Here is a 27,184-nt window from a genome sequence, read left to right on the forward strand (position 1 = left end):
GATGGATTTATGTTTTAAGTTTTGTTTTAAAAATAAAAAAATTCTTTCAAAAAAAAAAACAATTAATAAGTGGAGCAACTTGCCTGCAGAAGTTGTGAATGCCCCAACACTAGAAATTTTTAAGAAGATGTTGGATAACCATTTGTCTGAAATGGTGTAGGGTTTCTTGCCTGGGCAAGGGGTTGGACTAGAAGACCTCCAAGGTCCCTTCCAACTCTGTTATTCTACTCTAAATATAAGCCAGCAGGGTGCAGCGGCAGCCAAAAAAGCCAATGCAATCCTAATTTGCATTAACAGAAGGGTAGAATTAAGATCACGTGAGGTACTAATACCGCTCCATAAAGCCTTAGTAAGACCACGCCTAGAGTCCTGCATCCAGTTTTGGTCCCCACACTATAAAAAAGGATATTGAGACTGTAGAAAGAGTGCAGAGAAGAGCAACCAAGATGATGAGGGGACTGGAGGCTAAAACATACGATGAAGAACGGTTGCAGGAACTGGGCCTGGCTAGTCTAGTGAAGAGAAGGACCAGGGGGGACAGGAGAGCATCTTCCTATATTTGAGGGGCTGCCCCAGAGAGGAGGAAGGGGGTCAACCTGTTTTTTCCAAAGCCCCTGAGGTCCAGACAAGGAAGGAAGGATGGAAACTGAACGAGGAGAGATTCAGCCTGGAAACAAGGAGGGATTTTCTGACAGGGAGAACCATCAACCCATGGAAGAGGAGCTGCCTTCCGAGGTTGTGGTTGTGGCTTCATCACTGGAAGCTTTCAAGAAGAGGCTGGGCTGCCATCAGTCAGAAATGGTGCAGGGTTTCCTACTTGGGTGGGGGGTTGCACTAGATGACCTACAGGGTCCCTTCCAACTCTGTTAATCTGTAAAAAACATTTTTGAAAATGAAAGGCCGCCTAAGGGTGGGCTCCACGGTCCAGAGGGTGCCGGGTTTTCTCTTCCATAAATGTATTTGAGGGGAGGCCGGCCGGCCTTCTGTCTCCCGTGCATCGAGTAGGTGGGTTGGGATAGGTGGCCTCAAGGGGCACCTCCAGACCAAGCAACCTGGGAAAAGTAACTCTGAACTATTTAGCTATCCCTGGAATTGTTTATACAGGTGGTCCTCGACTTACAACAGTTTGTTTAGTGACCGTTCAAAGTTATAACGGCACTGAAAAAAGTGACTTCTGAGGGTTTGGCTGGATGGCAGGAAGGCCCAAACGGGGATCGGTCCATGGGAGACCCCTGGGGGACGGGGGTAGGGAGGGGGGTGGGCAAATCCCTCAGAGTCCCAGGTGTGTGTGTGTGAAGCCTGAGTTTATCCCCCCCCCAGTCTCCTCCCAGAAGAGTAAGGGCATGTTTTCATTTCCACCCAGATTCCAACTTTTTATAAAACCCTGGAGAGCAACAACAACGATTAATATATGATTCATGAATAATAACTACTATTAAGTTCGTCACACAGCCAGCCAGATGTTCCCACTGGATTTGGCACTTTTGTCCTCCTATTGGCTCCCACGGACCCAAAGGTAGGCAGGTTGTGGGGGTTTGATGGGAGTGGCAATTATCGTGGCAGGACGAAAGACAAGCTGCCTTTTGCAATTGACTGGTGGTGAATGTGTCAATGCCCGACTGGTGCCCCAGTTCTTAGTAATTCTTTTTAATGGTCAACGTACTACGTATCCCATGATACAACACTGTATTTTGGAGAGGATGGTTACGCTTTTAATCTGATGACTGAAAAACGAGAGAGAAAGGGCATTCCCCCAAGACAAAATAATCCCGAACGAACCGATATTGTTTTTTGGCATCTGTTGATCTACTGATATATGACATAGCACAGCTAGTCCTGACAACCACAACTGAGCCCAAAATTTATGTCGCTAAGTGAGACATTAAGATGAGTTTTGTCTCATTTCACAACTTTTCTTGCCTGGTCAAGGCCTGCCTGTTTTCTTGTGCCGGGAGCTGAAGCGCCTCCTCCCTCTGCCCAGAGGAGGGCGCCCTTCCCTTTAGCCTGGGAAGGAAGGGAAGGTTGCCCTGAGGGATCCAATCCAAAATCAGTTTTGCCACATTTTACGACTTTTCTTGCCACCGTTGTTAAGCGAATCCTGGGTGGGCTTCAAAATTTTTAGCAAGGGGTTCTCTGCCCGGTTGCTGGGTGGGTGTGGCCATGGTGGGCGCGGCCTAGTCGGCCTCCTGCACCATGACGGGGGGGGATGCGTGTGGCGTTTTTGCCCCCCTTCGGTCCGGAGGGTCAGGGTTAGGGTTAGTCCAAATTTTTTGGCACGTGGTGAAGGGACTGCATGCCAGACCTGAACAAGAGAAAACCGTTTCACTCTAGATCGGGGTCTTCAACCTTGGCAACTTTAAGCCTGGCGGACTTCAACTCCCAGAATTCCCCAGCCAGCTTTGCTCTCAATTCTGGGAGTTGAAGTCCGCCAGGCTTAAAGTCTAGATAAGGTTCCACAGGTGGCAAATTCAATCCCTCTTTCCAAGATGGGTGTTTTAAAACTTGCAAGCATTTTCAAGGACTTTCAAAGAACTCTCTCAAAGAACAATATTTAGTATTTTGTATATTTAATTTAATTTAATTTAATCTATCACATTTCTATGCCGCCTAACTCCCAAGGGACTCTGGGCGGCTTACAGCAAAAATAATGCAAACAATGAACATAAAAAAATTATTAAAAAACATTATAAAAACATTTAAAAACATTAAAAGCCCATGCACACACTAAAATCAGTATTTAGATATTTATCAAGGGAATTGTTAGCATTTAAAGACATAGGAGCTGTGTGCTGTGAAGAAGATTTTTAAAAAGTGTTGCAAATTGTGTGGCAGGCAAGTAAAAGCAAGGAAAAAACATTGCATAAAATAACCTAGAACTACAGCAAGGGGTACTAAGGTAATAATTATGCCAAGGAGTAAATATTTATTTGAAAAATACCCTGTGCCTGGTTAAGGAAGGAACTATTCTAGTTAGCATAGGTTATTGTGTAATGAAGCCTCCATGAAACATGAAAAGAAGCTTTGAGTAACATACATACACATTTTTGCAATACTGTGTCTTTCAGACATTAAGCAGTTTATGGCTCTTGTGGTGTCATTAAGACTTGAAAAGTTACTAATGCAGCTAAATTATGAATGTCTTTATTTTTCATAGTTTACTCTGTGTGGCAAGAGCCCTGCGTCTTCTGACGTTATGTTAGCGGTGAGTTGGGAGGGAAATAAATGTAATAAATAATAATGCAATAATTGGGAAGGACGATAGGTGGATAAAAATGCCAGATCCAATCTGGACATCTGATTGGGTGTGTGACGAACCATAATGTTTATTTAATTTAATTTCTTGCAGTGAGGACAGGTGAATTCCTCCTGACCAGAGTCAAGAAATAGTACAAACTCTTTGCAAGGACTTTGGTAGGTTTTTTGAATGCCGAAAGTCCACCATAATCCATCAGGAAATCTTAACAGATGGTTAAGAGAATAACAGAGTTGGAAGGGACCTTGGAGGTCTTCTAATCCAGCCCCCTGCTGAAGCAGGAGACCCTGGCCTAGAGCATTCCGGACAAATGGCTGCCCAGCCTCTTCTTGAAAACCTCCAGTGATGGAGCAACCACAACTTCTCCTTATTTCTAGCCTGGATTCGTTTCCATCCATTGCTTCTCATCCTGCCTTCAGGTGCTTTGTAAGTTGACTTCCTGTTCTTTGGGGCAGCCCCTCAGATATCAGAACGCTGCTCTGATCCCACCCCTAGTCCTTCTTTCCACCCAACCAGACCTACCCAATTCCAGCAACCGTTCTTCATGTGTTTTAGCCTCCAGTCCCCTAATTATCTTCACTGCTCTTCTCTGCACTCTTTCTAGAGTCTCCACATCTTTTTTTACATCGTGGCAACCAAAACTGGATGCCGGATTCCAAGTGGGGCCTTATAAAGTGCTGCTAACATTTAGACTTCGAATAACTTTTATCGTCACTTTGAATGTAAACTAATTGGCATACATTAAAATGAAATTTTGTTGTAAACAGCTCTCAAAGGATCACCACCTCCAATATACACTACATAAACATGACAAAATAAATAAATGCAAAATTATGCATATACCCACATATATCATTTATACTTCAGTGATCTTGATTGTATCCCTCTGATAACGCAACCTAGGATTGCACTGGGTTTTTTGGCTGCTGCAGCACCACGCTGCTGGCTCATGTTTAAGGGATTGTGCACTGGGACACCCCCCCCAAGACCCCCTCCCACCTCATGGTTCAGGCAGTAGAAGTGCTCTTCTCTTAGGCTGGTTACCTTCGGCAGCTTCCCATTTTAACACCCTGCTTCCTCATTGGCTGGATTAGTAGAAGCCCCTTGTGTATTTGGGCTGTTGAAGCCCTTTGAAAACTCTAGTCTGGACTGAGCTACTGGAGAGCGAAATCAAAGGCCATCATGTCATCCACCCATCAATTGGTACTTAGGGGAAAGAGGAGACCGTTTCCCTCCGTGGAGCCCTAAAACCTTTTATTTTAGAGTGCAGCATTTTCAAAGAAAGGCTGTTTGGGTTGATGAAGACTCTTCCGGCCTATCCCGTCCGCATTGGCAGCAGAAAAAAGATTGCAAAAGGAACAACAGATGCAGAAGTCCAACAGAGCCGAATACAGAATAAAGACGAACAGAGCTGGAAGGGACCCTGGAGGTCTTCCAGTCCAACCTCTGGCTCAAGCAGGAGACCCTAAACCATTTCAGATTAGACAAGCGGCTGTCTAATCTCTTCTTAAAAACTCCCAGTGTTGGAGCATTCACAACTTCTGGAGAATTGATGGTTACTAGAAAGTAATAAGACTGCAAAAAAAATTCCAAAAGTTTCAGTTGACAACAATTAAAGTTTTTTTTTTTTTTTAAATTTGATTTATATGCCGCCCTTCTCCCGAGACTCAGGGCGTCTTACAATGTGCTCAGCAATAGCCTTCATACTTTTGTATACTTATACAAAGTCAGCTTATTGCCCCCACAACTGGGTCCCCAATTTGGTCAATTTTGTTTACCATAATTATCCAAAAATTAGGGAAAAAAATTGGCTTGTTTCTTAGTTTTTCCTAGTGGAAAACTTCCCGGCATCCCGAGCCTGCAAGAACTTTTCTTTGAATAAGAAAACGTGGATGTGATACAATTCGGACCGGGGACATCCCGGCTGCTTCTGTGGTGCTCTTGACTGCTGTCCGTTGTGCCATCCTCTTCATAGGGTTTCTGTGGTTCCATTGTCTGCAATTTAGTGGATTTTCTCACAAAGTGGGGACCCCACTAAGCTCATACGCTCCCCTTCAGAAACCCAATCTGCCACAGAGAGGAAGGGGGTCAAGCTATTCTCCAGGGCACCTGAAGGCAGGACAAGGAACAATGGATGGAAACTGAACAAGGAGAGATTCAACCTGGGAATAAGGAGGAACTTTCTGACAGCTTGAGAACCATCAACCGATGGAGCAGAAGTTGTGGGAGCTTCATCACTGGAGGCTTTCAAGACTGGACTGCCATCTGTCAGAAATGGTGTAGGCAGGGTCTCCTGCTTGGGCAGGGGGTTGGACTAGATGACCTACAAGGTCCCTTCCAACTCTATTAACCTGTTCTGCTCCATCAGCACCAGTTTCCGCTTCTTCTCTAGCGGGCAAAGGATCTGCAGGGGGAAGCACCTGCAAGGATTGTGGGCCCCAAGTTCCCACTCTTCTCCCCCTATAACTCCCCCCCCCGGAAGATGCACGACTGGTGCCAGGCCATCCTCATCCCTTCAGGGGTGGGGGGAACCGGTGTGGCAGATCAAGGGTGGGGGGTTTTCTCTGGGTGACTTGTCACTCACAGGACCCCAAGGTCCATTTGATGGGGAGGCTTCTGCTCACTTTGCACTCCGACTGTCCCCAGCAAAAGGAGCCCCACTTTGGCCCCCTCTCTCCCTGTGTCCAGGACATTGTCCACTTCCCCGTGCACAGGATGACCACTCTCCTTCGGCCACTCCCTGCTGGACGGGCAGGGCTACTTAGTCCCACAAGGACATCGATTGCATGCCAGACTTGAACACTTGAAAACCCTTCATGCCAAATAACCTTCCACAAGTGGCAAATTTATGGGTTCCATTAACTCTTTCCCGGCTGGGTTTGTGCCTTGTCCTGAGCCCCCGCTGGCTCCGGAGGGGCACACCCCTCCCCCGTCTCATTCCCTCCCTCGACTTCTCTCCCAAGGGCTGACCGTCAGGGATTGCGCCCTTCCTGCCTCCTTGGTCGCCTGACTCCTGCAAAGGTGCCTGGGTCAACTCACCTACGGCTGAAGGTGGCTCATCCGAGCCCCAAAGGGCATCGCTCTGTTATCCTGGACAAGCCCTCAGATCAGTTGCCTCCAAACTCAGGCACCCCGAGTCTGGCGTGGAGCTGATAAGAACCTGGGGAGGGGTCCCTGGTGGTCCCTTGAGTTTGGTGGTTTTCTTGATCCAAACTAGGCAGCATTGTGGTGGTTAGGAGCGGGGTTTGCTCTCAGTTTGTTCTCAACCGAGAGGAAACCCCCACTCCCTACTAGCACTGATGATGGTACCTATTTGGGTTGTGAAACGTTTGCAAGAAAACAACCAAGCTCAGGGACCACCAGGGACCCCTCAGGTCAACCCTGAGCTTCAAAGATTCTCCTGAACTGATCCCTGGATTTGAGAGAGGGAGATTTTGTCCTTGGCAGGGGGGCTCCTCTGCCCACCCGAAAACATGAAACCCCCCCTCAAGTAATTCAGTCAAAGCAAACAGCATTTATTAAGGGGGGAGGGCAAGTCCTTTCGTGGGGCACACAAACACAATGCATACACTTGATAGAGGTGGCGAGCGATCAAGCAAAGGCCTGGATTAGATGTGAGATTTGAACCATAGAAATCATTGAATATCCTAGATAATATTCCACAAGGGGTGAGATTTGTGGGTTGCGTTGCTCCTTCCCAGCTGGGTTGGTGTCTAACTTTAAACTTCCAAGTGTATTCAAGGACTTCCAGGATGTGGTCTCTGTTGTGTAGCAGCCAGAGAAGCAAATTGTGGCATACACAGCCCCCAGGAAAGGCCTGGGAAGGGAGCAGCTCTTGGCTGGAGGAGGTTGGCGCCCCCACCTCTCCCCTTCAAACTTTCTGTTTTTGGTTTGTTTTAATTTTTGTAATTCTAATCCGTTTTATATTTATAGTTGTGAAAGATTTGCATGTTTTATCTTGCTCAGAGTCGCCTTCAACGGTGGGGTGGATGGCAAATACATTTGATCAATAAAATACCGCCGAAACGGCCTTGGCTAAGAAGAGGGAAACATGAAAAAAGAGGCTGCACCAACATCCCCGCTGTGCCCATCCTTGCAATGCCAGAGGAGGAAGGTCGTGGCAGCTCTTGCTCTCCGGAAAGCCCAAGCGCCTTTCGGAGGCTCTGCTGGCAAATAGCCAGGGCTGAAACGCTGGAGTTGGGCCCGTGGGAGCAGGTGAGCTTGTTTGCCTGAGGCCAGCCTCCCCGAGGGCACAGCCACACCTGCCCCCGAGTTGCTCGGCTCCATTGCCGAGCTCACAATTGTATCCGCCTTGGTGGCACCTTGCAGTATAAAGCGTTCAGGCAGGGCTCAAGCGTTTGTGGCTAGCATGAACTCAGCCTCTCTGGACTTCCGGGGAAGGTTGATGGCAGGGAGCAGAGATGGTTGCGGGGAAACTCTCTGGATTAGGAGAGGATGGGAGAGCTCCCGCATCTGCTCCGGGCGGCTGTTCCTGCAAGGAGACTGTGGGACGCTGGTTGGAGCCCCAGGAGACGACCCCATCAGCCATTCACCTCAGAGCCTTTTAAAGGACACCAAGTCACAAGCACCTCACTTTTTTTCTTTTTTTTAATTGAAAAGTTTTAAAAAGTTTACATATATATCCCCCCCCTTCCCTCCACCCTCCCCAACCCTCCCCCTCCCTACTTCCCAGAGCAAAATACAGGGTGTAACATTCAACGATCATAATCTAACATAGTCTAATTATAACCTCCTACCTCCGTCTAATACTTTTAACTCCCCATTTACCAAACTAAATTTGAATACATAATAACATCTATCTATTCCTAAACTATTTGAAATTTTTTAGTTCGATATTTACTTTGAATATAATCTATCCATGTTCTCCATTCTAGCATATATTTCTCATCTGTAGAATGAGAAATGCACGGGCCCTTGTGCAGGCTGTGGATATGGCTCACATTGAAGGGTGAACCTCTCCTGGCCCAGATAGAAAAAAGGCCGGAGCGTCTCGCCAAGGAAGGGCCCCGTCTGGAACCTGTGGACGAAAGTCTCCGTCTCCGCATTCAGGAACTCCACCGTTTCTGCCTCGTAGCCCAGCCTCACCCGCAGCCTCCGCGGCGGATATTGCAATCTCAGCTTCTGCGGAACCTTGGAGAAAGCGACCATCTCCCCCCCAACACTCTTCCCCACGGCCCAGATTCCCTCCTGGGGGCTCAGCTGGAAGCTCCCCTTCCTGCGGACTGACTCCTTGGCCACCCCGATGGCCCAGTATGGTCTGTCCCACACAGTGACATTGTCTGGCTCCAGCACGGTCACTTCCCAGCAGTTCCATCCTGTGGTGAACCCTTCACAACCCAGGACGAACAATTCCCGGTCGAACCTCTCTGGTACATCCGGGCATTGCTGATATGTGTTGGCCCAAGTCACCGTGGATCCCTGGCACCGGAGCCGCGGGTGGGCGGTTGCGTTGTTCGGCGTGACGTAGACTGCAGGACAGAGAAGAGAAACCCTGAAGGCAGGCTGGGGACAGGGGAGGGCAAAGCAGTTCTTAGAGCAGGGTTTCCCCCACCCCTGGGCCGCAGCCCACTACCGTGCCTTGAGCCTTTTGGAACCGGGTCATAGAGGTGGAGGGGGACTGTGCACGCACGTCCCCACTCGCACAAGCAGAAAGGTATTGTGCTGCGTGCGTGCTTGCTGACACTTGCCCACCATACACGCACGACCATCTCCTTTCTACACCCTCCCCCCAACTGGTCCACAAAGCCGAAAAGGTTGGGGAACTCTGTCTTAGAGGATGCTTCAGGCGCGGAGGGCAGGGCAGGGCGGCTGCTGCACCTGTTTAGTGGGTGGGGGGCAGCAGGATGCCAAAGGGAGCAAAATGGGCCGTTCGGTCATCTCTGGAACTCGCTGCCATGAGACGCGGTGCCTGGCAAGCTTCAGAGAAGGTCCGTCTCCATTCCTAAACGTGTCACCCTCTGCAGCCTCCGTGGGGCTGCCTCTGAAGGGTGCTGGGTGGGGGTCGTGGGTGGGTAGAACAGAGGCCGGGGGTCTGACCCAGGGAGGGCACAGCTCAGGTATTTATTGCCCAGGGCACCCGGAGATAACACAGGCAGTCCTCAATTTACAACCATTTATTTAGTGGTGGTTTGAAATCACAATGGCACTGGAAAAGTGACTTATGACCGTTTTTTCCACACTTAGGACCAGTGAAGGATCCCCATGGTCGCCTGGTCAAAATTTGAACATGTGGCAAATAACGTGGATTTATGACGGCTGCCGAGTCCCACGGTCATGGGATGATCCCCTTTGGCGACTTTGGCGCCCCCTTTTGCAAATTCACTTAACAACCGTCTTGCTAACAACTGCAGGGACTCACTTAACAACTGTGCCAAGAAACATTGTAAAATGGGGCAAAATTAACAACTGTCTCACTTAGCAGTGGAAACGCTGGGCTCAGTTGTGGTCGTTATCTGAGGCTTGCCCTTGTTTCTACTCCTGGTTGCCACTATTGTTGGTGGTGGGTTTAGTGCTCCTCCTCCCAAAGAGCGAGCACCAGAGCCAGGCGATGTAAGCTGGCCAAACCTCCCCCCGGAGAGCCCCCTGCAGCTGCCCAAGGCCCACCCACCACATTTGGGTGGCTGCTTTGGGGTCCCCCCCTTTACAGGCAGCACCTGCTGACCCTCAGGCCGCCTGTAAGGCTGAGGACGGGCTCAGGCAGGGCCCTTGCCAGGCACGGGATGCCCAGCATCTACTACAGGGTGCTGCAGCTGGGCCAGGGGTGAAATGCTCCCGGTTCGGACCAGTAGAACCAGTAGCTAAAATCCCTGTCCCTCCCCCATTGCCCAGCTGAGCCGCGCAATCATCAGAGGCTTTTTTTTACTTTTAAAAGCATTTTTTCTACAACCTCTTTGGCCGAAGAGATTATAGAAAAAATGCTTTTAAAAGGAAAAAAAAAGCCTCTGCCGATCAGGCAAGTCAGCTGGGATCGTCAGAGGCTTTTAAAAGCATTTTTTACAACCTCTTCAAAGTAAAAAAAAAAGTTGGCCATGCCCACTCAGTCATATTACCCCCCACCAAGCCATGCCCACAGAACCAGTAGTAACAAATTTTACATTTCACCACTGAGCTGGGCCCGTTTTCTATGGAAAGCCACGCCCAACCCCTCAGCTCTCCCAGTGGGTTGTTACCTTTAGACGATCTTGGAGTTTGGGGGGCTTGTGGCACAGGCACTGGGGAAGAAAGGGGGACATGCTTTAAAATCCGGCTGCTCTTTCTGAAGAAGCCCCCTCCCCCACTCTCTACCAGGCACAACTAAAAACTGAGCAATCCCCCCCCCACCCTCACCCCCCCCGCCAGGCTCTTCTATGCCCGGGAAGGCCCTCCCAGCGCCCAAAAGCGTGGCTCTTTTCTGGAGTGGCCAAGTGGAGGCAGGGAAGGGCCGGCTCCGTGTGGCTGCTGAGGGACCCCCGCCTCCCCGAGAGGCTGCCTTTGGGGCCCTCCAGACTTGGGGCTTCAAGCCACTCCTGGCAGGTTTGGGGAAAACGTTGCTGTGAGGCCTGACGAGGGCAGGTGGTCTTTGCAAGCCCCTCCCCCACTGCCTCCTTTCCCTACCACCCCAGCCCCAGGGGGTTACCCGTGGCCAGAAGTCGATCCAGGTTCCCCCTGGTCAGAGTCGTCTGCAGAGAGGCTGAGATTCGGAGGAGGAAAGGAAAAAACGATGAGGCCGGGATGAGAAACAGCCGCCACTGGGCGATGCCCATGAGAAGCCACCCTGTTGGCACCAGTGTCTCGGTGCCTGCCAGATGCCCACTGACCCGCCCCCGAGGGACACGGTTTGGGGGTGGAGGAGGCAGCCCCCCCCTTTACCCAGCCAGAGGTTGGCTGGAGCTGGATTCGGTCTGGCCCCCCCGAGATCCCCCAGTAGAAAAGGGGGGCAGAAGAGGGGCCCAGAATCCCCAAGAACTCCTGAGGCTCCTCCTGAAAGGGCCCCTCACCTTTGGAATTGTCCACCACCTGCCTTACAGAAGCGTTTTTCTCCAAGAAGGTCCTGTGTCTGTCTTGCAGCCTGGGAGAGACCCTCTCCACGCGACCCACCACATAACTCCGGCACCTGCGACACAAGGAGGGAGGCCTCACACAGCTACCCGGCTCTCTCCCAAGACGGAGGGAGGCTGGGTGAGGGTTGGGTTGGCCATGGGTGTGTGTGAAACAAGCCGGCCCTTTCCAGCATCTTGCGAGGTGAATGCAGGACTGATTTTGCCAACCTGAGTTTAGGATGTGATATGAATCCTGGCTTGTTTGTTATTCAACTGTTGTTCGTTGCTTTGATTGCAACCAACTCTGCGCACTGAACCAGTGCAGAGTTCAGTAAAGATGCGAGGAAAGACACAAACTCAACACAAACGTCAATGCCGAGGTGGCGCAGTGGTTAGAGTGCAGTACTGCAGGTACTTCAGCTGACTGCTAGTTCAGCGGATCAAATCTTACCGGCTCAAGGTTGACTCAGCCTTCCATCCTTCCGAGGTGGGTAAAATGAGGACCCAGATTGTTGGGGGCAATATGCTATTTAATATACTGTCTTTGGTGTAAGCCGCCCAGAGTCCTCGGAGAGTGGGCGGCATAGAAATATGACTAATAATAATAAAATGTGATTCCCATCCTACTATACCAAGGACTAAGGTCTTACTAACTTATCAACTGCAGTGATTCACTTAACGAGTGTGGCAAGAAAGGCTGAAAAAAACTCAGTTAACAACTGTCTCGCTTAGTAACAGAAATTTTGGATTCCGCTGTGGTCGTAAGTCGAGGAGTGCCTGTACGACTGGCCTGCTCTTGTCGCCTTCTTGGTGGCTCCCTGGTGAGGCTGCTGTTTGCTGTTGGGTCGTCCGTCTGCGCTGGTGGATCCTCAGCTGTGCTGTTTGCAAGGCCCGACCACCAACCAAGCCATACACGGCACCCCAATTGAGAGCGGCCTCCTCGCATATCGAGAGAGAGCAAGCCCCCCTCCCCCCCAGCACTGGTGACGTTGCCTAGTCAGGTATTGAAAGGTCTGCAGGAAACCGGCCGAGCTCAGAGAAGACCAAAGGTCCCACCCCCAGCATCTCTCGGCAACAACATCCTAAAGGATCCAGAAATTCCGAGCACAAAGCGACCCACGAAGACCGGGGGGGGGGAGGGCAAGAGGGCGCCTACCTGTCTACGGTGTCCTGGATGTCCTGAAAGAGGAGAAGAGAGAAGTGGGTCCCAGCCCTTGCAAGGGAAACCTCTGCTCCCCCCCCCCTTGAGGCCAGCCAGAGCCCCTCCCCACCTGCAGGAACTCCCCGTCCGGCTGCCGGCACTTCCGCTCCGTCTGGGCCATCAGCTGCTGCAGGCGGGAGGCCTCCCCGGAGAGCTGGGCCAGGGCGACCCCCCACTCGGCCTCCATCTTCTCCTCCTGCTCGGCCAGCCAGGCCAGCCACACCGACTGCCCCCCCCGGAGCAGCTCCTGCAGGGACTCCAGCGCCAGGCCCACCTTCTGCTTCTCAGAGGCAAATTGCTCCTGGGGAGGGGGGCAGAGAAGGGGGGACTCAGAGGGAGGGGGGAGATTTCCCAGCTGCCTCCTGCCCCCTCCCCAAAAGACCCACCTGGCATTCCTGCCGGCTCTGCTCTTCTGCCTGCCTCTGCTCCAGCAGCTTCTGCCCCTCCTTCCTCAGGGGCTCCAGGAGGCCATCCAGTAGGTCCTGCATGCGGAAGAGAGGGGGCCATTCCTGGGTCCACAGTGGCAGCAGAGGAGAGGCCCTGCTGGGGGGCCCCAGAGGCAGGCAGGGGCCTACAAGACTGTCTGCCCCCCCCACCATCTCCTCTCTCGCTGCTGAAAGAGCCTGGCCTTCCTCCGCCATTTTTTAACTGGTAGCCTTTGTGGGCCTCTCACTGCCGCCAGGATCATCTTCCCATCTTTCTGGGGACTTTGGGTGACCCCCTCTACCTGCGCCCCCCCTCCTCCCAAGAGCTGATGGAGTGCCCCATGCAGTTGCGGCTGCCCAGCTCCCCCCTTTTGCAAAGCCTGGCCCCAGGGTGCCCGCCCCCTACCTTGTACTCCTGGGCAGCTTCCGGCAGAGAGAGGAGGGGGTGGTCCTGGTGCCCCTCCAGGCAGCCGGGGCAGAGGAGGCTCTTCTCACTGGAGCAGAAGGTCTGCAGGGGCTGCCCGTGTTCCTGGCACAGCTGGCGGCGGCTGCCCTCCTCCTGGGCTCCCCCAGACAGCCACAGGCTCTTCAGATGGCAGACGATGTTGGCCAAGGGTTGGTTGGGGCAGGCGCTGTCACGCCCCACCTTGGCTCTGCACTGGGGGCAGGAAAACTCAGCACCCAGCTGGGCCAGGCAGTCGCGGCAGAAGTTGTGCCCGCAGGACAGGCCCATCGGCTGCTCGAAGAGGTCCAGGCAGAGTGGACAGATGGCCTCCTGGCCCAGCTGCCCCAAGGCCGTCTGCTTCCCTGAGGTGGCCATGGGGCTCCTTGGTTCCCTTTGCCCCTTTGCTGAGCCTGGAAGGGAAGGCTGCGCATTGGCTCCTTCTCCCCAGGCAGCCTGGGGGCTCTTGGGGGGGCATTTCTCAGCCCCTCTCCCCCCTGCAGGGAAGGTGCCCTGAAGCCCTCCCCCCATTCAAGTCCAGAGGCCAGCCCCCCCCCAGCCCCTAGACTTTCCTGCCCTGGGGGAAGTGGGGCAGAGAAGAGCTAGGCCTGGCCAAGCAAGGGGGCTTCTTGCCAATGGGGGAGGTAGCCCAGTGGCTGGGGCGGCCTCTTTGGGCATCCGTCCGCTCTCAGGTGCCCCGAAGCTCAGCCCGGGCAGCCCAGGGGTCCCGGAGGGTCCTGGCCGGGTGAATAAGCCAGGCTTCAACCCCAGGGACCCCCCCCCTTTGCGCTCCCGAGCCCCCCCGCCCCCCGCTTGGAGGGGCCCCTGACCACCCGGGCCCTTCAGTGGGAGTCGGGGGGGCCCCTTCTTGGGCGGGAGAAAGCGGCCTCACCTGCACCCTCCGGAGGGCCGCCGGTCTCTCGGGCCAAGGGCGGGGAGCAGCCCCTCCCCACCTGGCGCTTGAAAGGCAGCTTCGGCCGGAGCTTTCGGGGAGCTCAGCGAAGAGGATCAGCCCGCAGACCACGAGGCTAAGAGCAGGCTTGGCGCCTGCGCAGTAGACGCCAAGCGCCACCGGAGCTTTCGGTTTCGTTTCCCGGCTCGGCGGTCCTGCCCCGCGTGGGGCTGCTGGGTCTACCCACGCGAGGAGCCCCGTTTCCCTTCGCGGCGGGCGGTGGGGCCAGGGTCACTTCAGGGCGCGGAGGGGAGGAGCCTCCCTCGCAGGAGTGGCGTGTACGGAGCCCCCTCCTTCCCCGGGGGATGCCTTCGCTGGACGCGGGGGGGAGGCCGAGAGGCTCCCGCCCTTGGAAAGGCCCCCGGGGAGGCGGTCGCGGGCGGGGCCTCCCTCCCCCCCAGAAGCGGCGGAGGGAGGGAGCAGCCAGCGGCGCGTTGTCCAGGGCCAGCAGGGGGCGCCTTCCACCGCAGCCCCGACCCAGGCGACCCCTTCGCTCCCCCCACCCTCCCCTCGCTTGGCCCCGTTTGATTTGTGCCGCCTGGGAAGGGAGAAGGCTGGGCATGGGCAGAAAAATCAACCAATGCAGTGAATTTCGAGATCAGAAAAAGCTTTGATTTAGTTTGGCCAAAAGGCTCAGCCACGCGCTCTGTTCACCTTCTGAGCCAAAGGCGCCTTTTTAAAGACGCCTCTCGTGATAGTAACAACAAACAGGGAATGTGAACTAAACCTCCGATGTGCCAGGCTCTCTCCCTCCTCCCGTTATTGCCTGAACGGGAAGGGTAGTTCATTCTTGCGGTTTGATTTCTTGAACTCTCCAACTGTCTTTTATACTAATTAGTCAAGGGGGCCTTCAGAGGTCATCTAGGCTGACCCCCTATTATTTCACTCTTACATTCAATTTCACTTTGCGTTCTACCTTAATAGAAATAAATTATACGTATATTATGCAAGTATATGTTTAATTTTATCGACCGTTTGCATTTTTATTCCTGTGAGGAGTAGTCTTAGGGGCCCCAGTACGGTGCTTTGCCGGGGGCCCATAATGCTGTGAAGAGGGCCCTGCCCATAGAAGAGAATATTTGCAGCGGAGGGTTGAACTGTGGGGGTCCTGAAGCACTGAGGATGTCACCTGGTTTGGTAATAAAACATCTGCAAACAAAGTATCCAGCTGAGAGATCTCCAAGGATCCCAGGCTAGAGGTTGCAAAGCCCCCTGCCCCTCCCCCAGACCTATAACCCCTCCCTGTGTAGCAGCAATAGCCAAAATTGGGGAGAAAGCTGAAGAATCTCTGTGACTTTCAATATTTATTCGTGGGAACAAAATGCCAACCCCCTCGTGGTTTTTGACCGTGTATATTGATTAGTATCAATGTGAAATTTCCATTCTTACAATCATTAAACCATGTAAAAACATATTGGTCCATTTTTTTTCCCCATCTTAGGCAATAAATAGATTTCGGACTTGTGGACATCTTGACTCCATTTGTTTCCATCGGGAGAATAAACTCCCCCCCTCCTTTTGCAATAATTGTCTTTGCCAGGTTACAGGTTTGATGAAGTCAAAAGTTCTTGATAAAATATCAAATCCCTTAGCAAACCTTCGAAATTATGCCATAAGCGCCCCCATAGTGTTTGCTAACAAGGCCCGAAACTACGAATCTTGCAGCACCACGGCAGTTGTTGGCCCCTACGAACAACCGCAGAGGCTCTGCAACGTTCGTCCTGAATGCTGCCGGATAGAATGGAGGTTCCAAGGAGTGGATCTGCCCCTCTGATGCGCCTTTCGGAGACCCAGAGGCTTCACCTGGCACGTTGCAGCCCGAAATGGAGCTTCTGGGGGGCGGATCTGCCCTTGAACTCCATTTCAGTTGGCACAGTGCTGGGCGAAGCCTCCGGAGGCCCGAATGGAAGTGCAGAGGGGCAGACGCAGCTGAGAGGCTGGAGAGGAGGCAGCTTGCTAGATCTTCGCATGGTAAGGGACCGGGTGTGGCAGGCTCGGGTGGGGGGGGAAGCAATTGTGGGAAGCATGACGTATGTCAGTGTGCCGGGGAGGCCTTGGGTGGTCTTAGGCAGGTGTCCTGTCCCATCACTAGGCCATCCCAAAATACCTCTTGTGCATTTACCGAGCCTTGCCTTCAGGGGTGAGATGCTCCCGGTTCGGACCGGATCGCCTGATCCGATAGCGATGGCAGCGGGTGGTTCGGAGAACTGGTAGGAAGAAGCCCCCCCCCATGCCCAGCTGAGCCGTGTGATCATCAGAGGCTGGTTTTTTTTTTTTTACTTTTAAAAGCATTTTTTCTACAACCTCTTCAGCCGAAAATATGCTTTTAAAAGTAAAAACAAAAAGCCTCTGATGATCACGCAGCTCAGCTGGGCATGGGGGGCGCAGGGATTTTTGCTACCAGTTCTCCGAACCACCTGCTGCCATCGCTACCGGATCAGGCGATCCAGTCCGAACCGGGAGCATCTCACCCCTTAACGCAAGGCTTGGAACGCATGGCTCAGCTGGGATCGTCAGAGGCTTTTCAAAGCATTTTTTTTTACCATCTCTTCAGCCAAAGAGGCTGTAGAAAAAAAAATGCTTTTAAAAGCCTCTGGCGATCCCAGCTGACTTGCCTGATCATCAGAGGCTTCTAAAAGCATTTTTTTCTGCAGCCTTTTAAGGTTGTAGAAAAAATGCTTTTAAAAGTAAAAAAAAAAAAGTTGGCTACTCCCACCCAGTCACATTCCCCCCCACCAAACCACACCCACAGAACCGATAGTAACAAATTTTAGATTTCACCCCTGCTTGCGTTCAATTATGGCTGAAAGGAGGGAGTGATCCTGTCCAAGGGACGAGATTCCCTCCCCCAAATCCTCTGGTTATGAATGGAATGGGCAGGCTCCGTTACAGTCATAACTTGAGGACCACCTGTATAATTCAAGTTCATATTGCATTGTGAACTGGTGTATTTTTCCCCTCCCCAGAGTTAGTTTGGTCTGTCAGTGAATGCAGCAGGCTAGAAACTGGGAGCCTTGCGAGTTCTAGTCCCTTCTTAGGCATGAAAGCCGGCTGGGTGACTTTGGGGGAATCACCAGGAGACATGAGTTCTAGGTCTGCCTTAGGCATGAAAGCTGACTCGGGGACTTTGGGACAGTCTCTCTCCCTCTCTCTCCCTCTCTCTCTCTCTCTCTCTCTCTCTCTCTCTCTCTCTCTCTCTCTCTCTCAGCCCAAGCAACCTCACAGGGTTGTTGTGGGAAAATAAGAGGAGAAAGGAATATTGCTGTAGGTATGTTCACTGCCTTGAGTTATTCATTAAAAAAACGCAGGATAAAGATAAGTAAATCAATACAGATTGGTTCCATTTTGAACCCAAAACAGGACCTATGGATGGACAAGACCCAGGTGTGCCCTCAGCTGCCCGGGTGCCAGTCAAGCACTGGTTTTAACTGGTCAGTCCTTCAGGGCTGCCTTTCCACTTCACCCCCCCACCCCCACCCTCAAAGCCCCTGGGGGAGAGCAGCTGTGGGGAGCACCCACTTCCAGGTGAGTGGGGGGACCTGAGGCCGGGGCTCTTTCCCCAGGGCGGCTCTGGACATCCAGAGGGGCCTCCCCCATATTAGCCGCATCATCCGCCTTAGGGGTCTCCGGGGTTTCTGTGTGAATTAGATGCCTTTTATGCTGGGGACGTTTTAACTTCTGTATCATTTTAGTGCCCTAAACTGCCAGGCATCCATTTCTACCTCCTGTGGACACTTTTCTGCTGGACAAGAGAGGCTGGCCGGCCACAAGTCCTGCAGCCACTGAGGGCTGTTTGCGGAGTCTGGATCCAGAGGTCCCTCCCCCAAAGAGGCCTCAGCCAGGCTCCGGAGGGTGGGGGGGGGCTGCAAGGGCCTCCTCCAGGCAGGACCTGCTGGCATCTGGAAGGCCCCCCCACTGCCTGCCCAAGGCTGGCCTTCCCCCCCCCCCCCACAACCCAGGCACCAGTGTGGTGTCAGAGAGTTTCCTGGGGAGGGGGAGAGAAATGGCTGACACACCGGAACTTCTGGAAAAGGCATGGGAAGGAGGGAGGGAAGGAGGGAGGGAAGGGACGCCTGAGCTGGGCTGGGTTTTCCCAGAAAGGGCAGCCAAGAAGTCTGGCGAGAAGCAGGAAGTGAAGCTTTCCGCCCTTTATTTCTGCAGAAAGAGAAAGTTCACACTTGGGACTGAGGCCCAAAGGAAGGGCCCAGAGTAGGAGATGCCTCAGGTATTTACACAAAAAGTTTCCTTTGCTATTTAGCATCCATCCATGCGAATCAGTCTTTCCACCTGGATATTTGCCTTTGTCCTTCTGGGTACAAGGTTCCATTTGGCGTTACTTTGTGAAATTTCCTTAATCCTGACATTCTCCGGCGTGTTTGTCACTTTTCACAGACAGCCACAAAAAGCACAGGCAGTCCGGAGAGAAATTTGATCCGTTCTCACTTTGGCGCCTTCCTTCTGTACACTCGGATCTCTTCCTGGCTGCCTTGCTGTGGTGAAAGGTGACTTTTCTTATGAAGGCGGATTCCCCTCCCAGAGACATTACGGCCTTTGCTGCTGCTGCTGCTGCTCTCTGGAGGACTTAAAGGGGGCTTTCCCCATTTGAAGGATTCCCCTGTTTTCCATTCTTAAGCTGTCAGAACCTTCCCTGACCAAAGTCCAGCCGGTCAGCCTGGGAAAAGCAAAGGGACTGATTGTTGCCAACTGTGGAAAAGGGGCCCTTTTCCTCTCTGCCCCTCCCTCGACAGAGCCAGGCTCCGCCCTCCCTGCCTCCCTGGATGTTACCTGTGCAGGTAGATTTTGGGTAGCAACAGTGCCAGGAAACACGGATCCTGTCCTCTCCTCTCCTGCAGAAACCCCAAAGGTATTTCTGTGCCCTGAAAGACCCCCAGCTGGGTGGGGGGGGGAGCAGGGGGATTCCTGGCTTCCCTCCAGCCCATGTCAGGAATACCTGCCCCTCCTCCTCTCCCTACCCACACCTCCAATGGCGAGTGGGCACGCTCTGGGCATCGGGTGGCCCGCAGGTGCCACAAGGGCATCGCCAGGGAGAAACTTCCCTGCCAGCCTCCACTTCCCTAACATCCCAGCAGCTCCGTTTGCCGCAAGGCAGGGCTCCCTGCTTCAACCAGTCCGGAGGCTGAAACTTCCCCCAGCATATTTTATCCCTAAGAGGGCCTCTCTTTCCTGGGAACCAATGATGGGCCCAGCCTGGCTGGGTTCAATGGGAGTTGGCCAGATGCAGCCGCAGCAGCAGCCTCAGGAGGCCTCTGGACCTAAAGGCCGGGACCACGGAGGGGAAGCGGCTGCCGTCTCCTTCTCCTGCCGGAGGACCCTCCACAAGGAGCTGCCTGGACCTCCGCCCAGGGGCGCTTCTGGGGTCGTCTTGCGGGGGGCGCTGGGGAGGGAGGCAAAGGCAGGGAAGCTTACCATGCAGGGCGGGGCCCGGCCTCTCCTCCGTGCCCAAACAGTCCCAGGAAAGGCAAAATCTTACACGGTCATGCCCAGCTGCAGGAGCAGCCCGTGAACGTGGCACGCCTTGGGAGGCTGGGCAGGGATCTCCTGGCCAAACTAGCTGAACATAGAAACACAGAAAACCGTTGAGAGAAAAAGACCTGGTGCCCTTTCAGTTATCTTTATTTTTTAATTTTTTTTTGGTCTGATGACGGACCTTCATCCCAAGCATGTTTCAACTCTGTTACTGGTGAAAAATCCCCTTCCTTCCTTCCTTCCTTCCTTCCTTTTGGGGAGGGACCCCTCCTGCTCCAGGCCAAGCAGGGCTTTTCCTGCTTGGCCCTGCGGGGGGAGGGGAGCAGACGGCCTCTCTGCAGCCAGCAGGGAGGGCTCAGCTGGCACAGGAAGGGGGGGGCCCTTCGGAAGGAGAGGCAGAGGCTGAAACAAGCAGCCTCCCCAAGGAGAAATGCCCAGAAGCCCCTGTGGCACCTGGGGGAGGGTGGTTAAGGTGGAATCAAAGGTCCCCCTGCTTCAGGCATGCCCAGGGCCCCGACAGGCAGCAGCCTGTCTGCAGGAGGCAGGAAGGTGGATGTCTGGCCAGCCATGACCTCCGGTGGAGGAGCTGAGCAGCCATCTGGCTGGGCCTGCAGAGCTACTTGCTGGACCGGTTGCCAGAACCCACACGCTGCAACCCAGCAGCCAGGTGCTAGGCATCCTCAAACGCTCGGGAACAACGGGGTGCTCCAACCCAGGTCTGCTCTCCAAGAGGTCCCTGGGACGTGCCCGACTGTCAGCCACAGAGTCCGCTGGGCTTCTGGATTTAGAGCAGGTGCCGGAGGAAGCCCCGAGAGCCAGGCTCCAGGGTAGGCTGGCACAATCTCGGAGCTGAAGCACCAGAGGAAATGGGTGGAGGAGCTCATGAGCAACTGGCTTAACGGGGGGTCGAATTTCAACTGAGGGGGCCGAGCTGGGTGGGAAGGCCCCGCTTGGGTTAGCCAAGGCCCAGGCAAGGATGCCCAGCTGGTCTGGGTGGAACCGAGGAAGGAAGGGGGACAGAGGTCCCTAGTTGGGTTCCTGGGCCTGACCTGATCTCCAGGCTTCCTTTCCTTGGGTTGGGATCCCTGCTTCCTTTCCTGGGCCAGGCCTAAAGCAGCTCTGCCCTGAAGGAAACACGGTCACAGATCCCCAGGGAAGCCAAGTCCCTTCCAGCCGTAGGATTCCAAGTGTAGCTGAGACTTCCCAAAGTTTGGGAATGCATGCAAAGTTTCCCCCTGGATCTGCACTCTGTCATGGCCTCAGGCCGGCCCTGGTGCATCTGGCGCAGGGCGTCTTTCTCCAGAGGCCGCGGAGGCTCCCCACTTCCCCGGTGCCTCTTACAAGACCACCCTCCCCTGGGGAATTGGATTTCTGCTTCTTAGCCAAGATCCTGGCCTTGTCTCCGCTCAAGGCCATTGCTTCCCTTTGCCCCTTTCCCTAACCAGCCCCCATCCCGTCATTGGTCAGGACCCCCATCCATCAGATGAGGAGCAAGATAAGCAGCCTTATTGGCGAGGGAGTTCTAATGCGCAGGGTGGTGGGGCCCCTTAATTCCTCCAAATGGGCAATGCTGGGGGACTGATGGCCCCTGGGGGGGAAAGCAGGGTCTGGCAGGGTAGGCGGGCAGCTCTCTTAGCTGGAGTATTGAGAACGGTGCCTGCCTGGTGGCACACAGAGGCAAGAATGAGGCTGGCACTCAGAGCAGCTCCGTAATGGGCATGCAGCCCACCCACAGCTGGGCACAACCGAGCGAGTGTTAGCCCTGTGCGGCACCACCGCATCCCTGCCTTTGGCGGAAGGAGGGAACAAAGGAGGGATGAAAGCAGCTGCCACATTATTGCCAACGTGGCGACCACTCCCTCGGCCAGTCTTGCGAGGTGCTGCTCCCCGGGAAGGGTGCGGAGGCTCCTGGGGAGGCCATTTCATCTCATCCCATTGGCTGCAGTGTGACACGGGGCCTCCTTCGTAGAGTGCAGGAGGCGAAATGGGCTCAGCCACCCTTTCTTCTCTGGCAGGGCTGACGTCTCCTCCTCTCTTGCAGGCCCTCCCGGAGCCCCTGCTGCTGTCCATGACTGTCATGACACCCTGCCGGAAGCGCTGCCTGTGCCGCTCGGCCCAGCTATTGGTCGGGCTGCTGTGCATCCTGGCCACCCTCTTGGTTCTCAGCTTCCTGGCCGCCATTCGTCATGAGGAGCCGCTCTCACGCTCAGTGCCCTTCCTGATGGGCAGCGGTGTGGGGAAGCGACACATAGACACCCTGCTCCTGCCGCCACCCAACGCCTTCCCGCTTTCCCCATTGCCCTGTGCCCTGACTGACCCCTGGCTACTGGTGCTAGTGGCCAGTGCGACTGGGCATGCGGCCCGGCGGGCAGCAGTGCGGCATAGCTGGGGGAGTGTGAGGGTGACAGGAGGGCACAGCATGCGCACCGTCTTCACGCTGGGGCTGCCTGGAGATGTGGCGCAGCAGGCAGCACTGGAGCGTGAGGCGGCCGAGCACGGCGACGTGTTGCAGGCACGCTTCACCGACACCTACGCAAACCTAACACTGAAGACGCTGGCGATGCTGGGCTGGGCTACCACCCACTGCCCCACCGCCCGCTTCCTGCTCAAGGCCGACGATGATGTCATCCTCAACCTGCCTGCCCTGGTGCGATTCCTGGAGCGGCTGGCCGGCCCACCCACTGCCTATCTGGGCCAGGTTTACTCACACGTGGCACCCATCCGCGACCCACATAGCCGGCACTATGTGCCCACCTCTCTCTACCCGGAACCCACCTTCCCACCCTACTGTAGTGGCCCTGCCTATGTTCTCTCTGCCCCAGCCGCCGCGGCTGTCCTGGGTGCTGCACGCCAGCTGCCGCTGCTGCCCATAGAGGATGTGTTTGTGGCGCTGTGCGCCCGCCATGCTGGCATTGCCCCACACCACCTGAAGTATATGGCCGGGGCTACCCACTACCCGCCTGATGCCTGCTGCTACTGGGAGGTGCTCTTCAGTGTGCACGAAGTGCCGCCTGATGAAATGCTGTCCATGTGGGAGGCAGCTGAGCACCCGTGCACTGCCTGGCAGCGCTTCCTTGGCCTGATCCGCTGCCAGGTACTGGCCTGGCTGGCCATGGAGGACACCCCGTGACTGCTTTCCCACCCACCCACCCCCGAGGACCAGGGGAGGAGCCCACCTGGGAGTGGCTATCCGGCCTTGGACAAGCAAAGGGATTGACTGACTCATGGAAGCACTGCCAGGAGCCTAAGACCCCACAGCTGCCTGCCTGGATGCTGAGCTTCCCTCTTGGGTCTGCAGGTCTGCATGGCTTGGCTCTGCCAGCCATGGGAGTGCCAGGCTGCCCTGGTTGACTCTCCGGCCGATATGGGCCTGCCTGGTCAGTGTTTGTTTAGAGGTCATTCATCCCCGACTGGGGTACCCTCCTCTCTTTGGCAACCGGAGGTCAAAGTGGACTTTTGACAGCATCAGCAACAATGGAGAGATTGCCCCATAGAGCTATGGGGTGGGGCCTGAAGGGGCTTGGATGTCACGTGGGGCTGTCTCTGGCGGGATGAGATGACTCATGGTGCCCAGGTGGGCACAGATAGCTGGGCGTGGCTGGATCGGCGCAGAATTTGCACTGGCTAACTGGACATGGGGACAATTCTGGGAGAATGACCTTGTCAGCTTTGGAAGCCATATTAGGCCGGAAGCTTCCATGCTGCCACCTTCTGGTGTGTGGGAAAGTAGGAGGAGGGCTTTAGTAGAGGGGTTTTTGGTAGACATAATAGCATTCTTCCTGTCGGTCAAGGTCAGGGCGATCCGGCATCTGGAGAAGGAGTGGTCAGGGGGCTGGATCGGGATGGAACAGATGTTGATTGGGGCATGTGATCGACTGGAGGGAGGGGATGGTTTTGGGGGTTTTGATTTACTGAGGGAAAACCCGGAACTCTCCGATTCGGGTTTTCCCCGATGTGCCAGTTTGCCTATTCTAGTAAAGAGAACTTTGGAAAATGCTTGCTTCAGAGTCTTTACTCGGAGTGGGGTTTTCTGGAACACTGACAGGCCTCTCATTTGGCATGCTGGGCGCTTGTCCGCCTACACATTCCGAGTTTCGGAAAATTTATCCCCATCCGTGCTGGGAAGCTGCCAATTGTGCCCGGGCTTGAGGAGGATGATTTCTCCTTTGGAGGAGCTGTGTGCGTGAAGACACACTCACACCATTATGAATTTGGGGACTTTTATAAACTTTCCTTCCCCACCGTGCTTAGCAAGCTGGAGGCTCCACTTCGGGGCACAGTTTTTTAATTCTGCAGATACAGGGGACTTCATTGTTCCTTTTTCCCTTCAACGTTGCTTTTGCAGCACCTCCCTTTGCAAACGTCCTCCAGAACAAACTTTTAATGCCCTGTGATAGCCACTCCCTGCTGGTCCATGATCTGCATCTCACTGGCAGCTTGTGATGCCACAATAAGGCAAGTCCTCAAGCTTGGAATGGTAATGGTGTGTGTGTGTGTGTGTGTGTGTGTGTGTGTGTGTGTGTGTGTGTAGGTTCCTTCTCCGAGCTTGTGGGTTGGTTTCTGAAAGTTTCATTACCAGGCTGTGCAACATCTTCAGCAGAGCTTGGGGGACGTGTTAAGTGTTCCTCTGCTTATAATGGCTCCGTGTGGTCAGTAGGTCTTGTGAGGTCACGTCAAGTCACATAGGATCAGGGTCTTTTGGTGGGTGAGGTATGGATTGCGTCTGGAGGGCTCGGGATAGGGGTTGCTCCTCTATCCTGGTCCTGTTAGACCTCTCAGCGGCTTTTGATACTATCGACCATGGTATCCTGCTGCGCCGGTTGGAGGGGTTGGGGGTGGGGGGCACCATTTTGCGGTGGTTCTCTTCCTATCTCTCCGACTGGTCACAGTCGGTGTTGGCAGGGGGGCAGAGGTCGACCCCGAGGCGCCTTGTTTGTGGGGTGCCACAGGGGTCTCTCGCCCCTTCTGTTCAACATTTATGTGAAGCTGCTGGGTGAGATCATCCGTGGCTTTGGGGTGGAGTTCCATCAGTACGCTGATGATACTCAGCTGTACATCTCCACCCCAGGCCATCCCAACGATGCCCTTGAAGTGATGTCCCGGTGCCTGGAGGCCGTGCGGATCTGGATGGGGAGGAACAGGCTTCGACTCAACCCTTCCAAGACTGAGTGGCTGTGGCTTCCGGTGTCCCGATATAGCCAGCTGGTGCCATCGCTGGCTATTTATTTATTTATTTATTTATTTATTTATTTATTTATTTATTTATTTATTTATTCAATTTATATACCGCCCTTCTCCTAGTGGACTCAGGGCGGTGCACAGCCAGAACTAAAATACATAACAATACAAAATTTAAAATTAATTAAAAGAATTATATACTTTGGCCCGAATTAAAACAATGCAAATTAAAACCCATTTACAGATTAAAACTAAACAATTAATAACAATTAAAAACTAAAAAACTAAAAAAGGGGGCGAGTTACTGGCCCCCACGGAGAGGGCTCACAACTTGGGCGTCCTCCTGGATGCACGGCTGTCTTTAGAAGAGCATATGACAGCCGTGGCCAGGGGGGCTTTTTATCAGGTCCACCTGATTCGCCAGTTGTTTCCCTTTCTGGATCGGGACTCCTTATGCAGAGTCACTCAGGCACGAAAGAAAAAAAAGAAACTTTTCTTTTCCATCAAGCAGGGCTGGCGTGAAACCCCCCCCCCTTTTTTTAGCTTTTTAAATTGTCAATGGGTTTTAATTTGAATGTTTTAAATTTTGGGCCAAAGTCATGAAATTCTTTTTAAAATTTTAAATTTTGTATTGGTATGTGTTTTAGTTCTGGCTGTGCACCGCCCTGAGTCCACTAGAAGAAGGGCGGTATACAAATTGAATAAAATAAAATAATAAATAAGTGACTGTCTTGTGATGGGGAGGTCACACCAGGCGAGGTGTGTGTGTGTGTGTGTGTGTGCGTGTGTGCGCGCATGCTTGGCTTTAGGCAGTTCAGGGACGGGAGGAGGGGGGTGAGAATCTGTTACACCAAGCGAGAATACGAGGCACTTGTGAAGGCAGCAACTGGGGTTTCTCAGCCGGGAGTTGAGGCGTCCGTGGGACACAGGAGGAGCCTTGCAGGTGCCGAGATCCAGCAGTGCATGTGTGGGGGGGAGCTTTAGCCCTTGGGCAAGGGAGACCCTCTGTAGCATGAAACCCCCTGCCAGTGTCCAATGCCCAGGAATACTTTTGGGGGTGCTACTTCGCCCCCCTCATCCCAAGGATGCTTTGTGCCTCCTGGAAGCCCCCCTTCTTTGCCAACTGCTGTGGGTTGGGAGGCAGGGGCAGCCCCCCCTCCTTCACAGGGCCAGAGAGATGACACACATCTGCAACCATGCAAAAGCGCAGTTACTTTACTGCTCCTGGCGCCCCAAAAGCCGACTGGTGACAGCAGAGGCAGAGGGCGCCCTGCTCAGCTCGGCTGACTCACTGAGGCTGCACACGCAGGACACCCGATTTGGAGCCCTGGGCAGCCTCGGTGAGTCTGAAGGAGCACAAGATCGTGCAGCCGAAAGCTACTGTTCTCCGCGCCAAAAACCTTTGCAAAGGGACTTGGGAGGTACACAATCCCTCAGGCCTCCATTCTTTTGCAAAATCTTTTGGCGCAGGGGTGGGGTGGAATCCTAAAAAAGAGCGTGAGGTCACAGCCCCAAAGGCTTCTGTCGGCCACACCAAGAGCTTTGCAAAGGGACGGCGGCCTGAAGCAGCAAGAGATCGCCCCTCCGGAGGCTTCCGTCCCTTTGCAAAAGCTTCTGGCGTGGAGAACAGAAACCTTCAGGGGCACGATCCGGCACTCCTTCAGAGCCGCCGAGGCTGCCTGGCGCTGCAAAAGCCGATTGGGGGTGCTGCACAGGCAGCCTCCGTGAGTCAGCCAAACTGAGCAAGGCCCGTTCAACGCTCTGCTTTTGGAGCAGACAAAGAAACCGCAGAAGCTCGCTTGACCAAGGAAACCTTCGAACGGTCAAGCCCCGTGCCTGTGGGGAAGTGGCAAGGTCAGGATGGGGGGTGGGTGGGAGGGAAGCATGAGATACCTCAGTAGGTCGGGGGAGGCCTTAGGTCACAGGTGTCAAACTCGCCACGTCATGTTGCCGTCACGTGACATTTTTCCTTTGCGGAGCTGGAGTGGGCGTGGACTGCGTGCATCTGGCCTGCAGGCCGCCAGTTTGACAGACTTGCCTTACGTGGTCAGAAGCAGGCGGCCCCCATGGTCTTCCCCGCCCTGAGATACCTTATGTGCACTTACTGACCTGAGCATTCCATTAGCCAATGCATTGGATAAACCAGGGAGGGTTTACCATATTTTTTGGAGTATAAGACGCTTCAGACTATAAGACACACCTTTTTT

General features: G+C 54.0%; 2 protein-coding genes across 2 annotated transcripts; one reads left to right on the top strand and one right to left on the bottom strand.

The window, feature by feature from the left end:
- Window positions 1-7,947: 7,947 nt before the first annotated feature.
- On the bottom strand, window positions 7,948-14,325 carry LOC139311704 (tripartite motif-containing protein 10-like). The gene is made up of 9 exons (XM_070936189.1): window positions 14,253-14,325; window positions 13,325-13,773; window positions 12,880-12,975; window positions 12,564-12,794; window positions 12,449-12,471; window positions 11,251-11,366; window positions 10,890-10,943; window positions 10,444-10,485; window positions 7,948-8,742 (listed from the first exon to the last, which is right to left on the bottom strand). Exons 2-9 carry the CDS (start codon window positions 13,736-13,738, stop codon window positions 8,159-8,161), a joined length of 1,560 nt encoding a protein of 519 aa, XP_070792290.1. The 5' UTR covers window positions 13,739-13,773; window positions 14,253-14,325; the 3' UTR covers window positions 7,948-8,158.
- A 4,151-nt stretch (window positions 14,326-18,476) lies between these two features.
- LOC139311708 (beta-1,3-galactosyltransferase 4-like) lies at window positions 18,477-23,340 on the top strand. The gene is made up of 2 exons (XM_070936192.1): window positions 18,477-18,537; window positions 21,841-23,340. The coding sequence occupies exons 1-2, from the start codon at window positions 18,529-18,531 to the stop codon at window positions 22,927-22,929; spliced, it is 1,098 nt and encodes a 365-aa protein (XP_070792293.1). The 5' UTR covers window positions 18,477-18,528; the 3' UTR covers window positions 22,930-23,340.
- Window positions 23,341-27,184: the final 3,844 nt, after the last annotated feature.

Source organism: Pituophis catenifer, unplaced genomic scaffold, assembly GCF_029215685.1.
Source record: "Pituophis catenifer annectens isolate HBS135680 unplaced genomic scaffold, rPitCat1.0.hap2 SCAF_2, whole genome shotgun sequence".
Taxonomy (NCBI): domain Eukaryota; kingdom Metazoa; phylum Chordata; class Lepidosauria; order Squamata; family Colubridae; genus Pituophis; species Pituophis catenifer.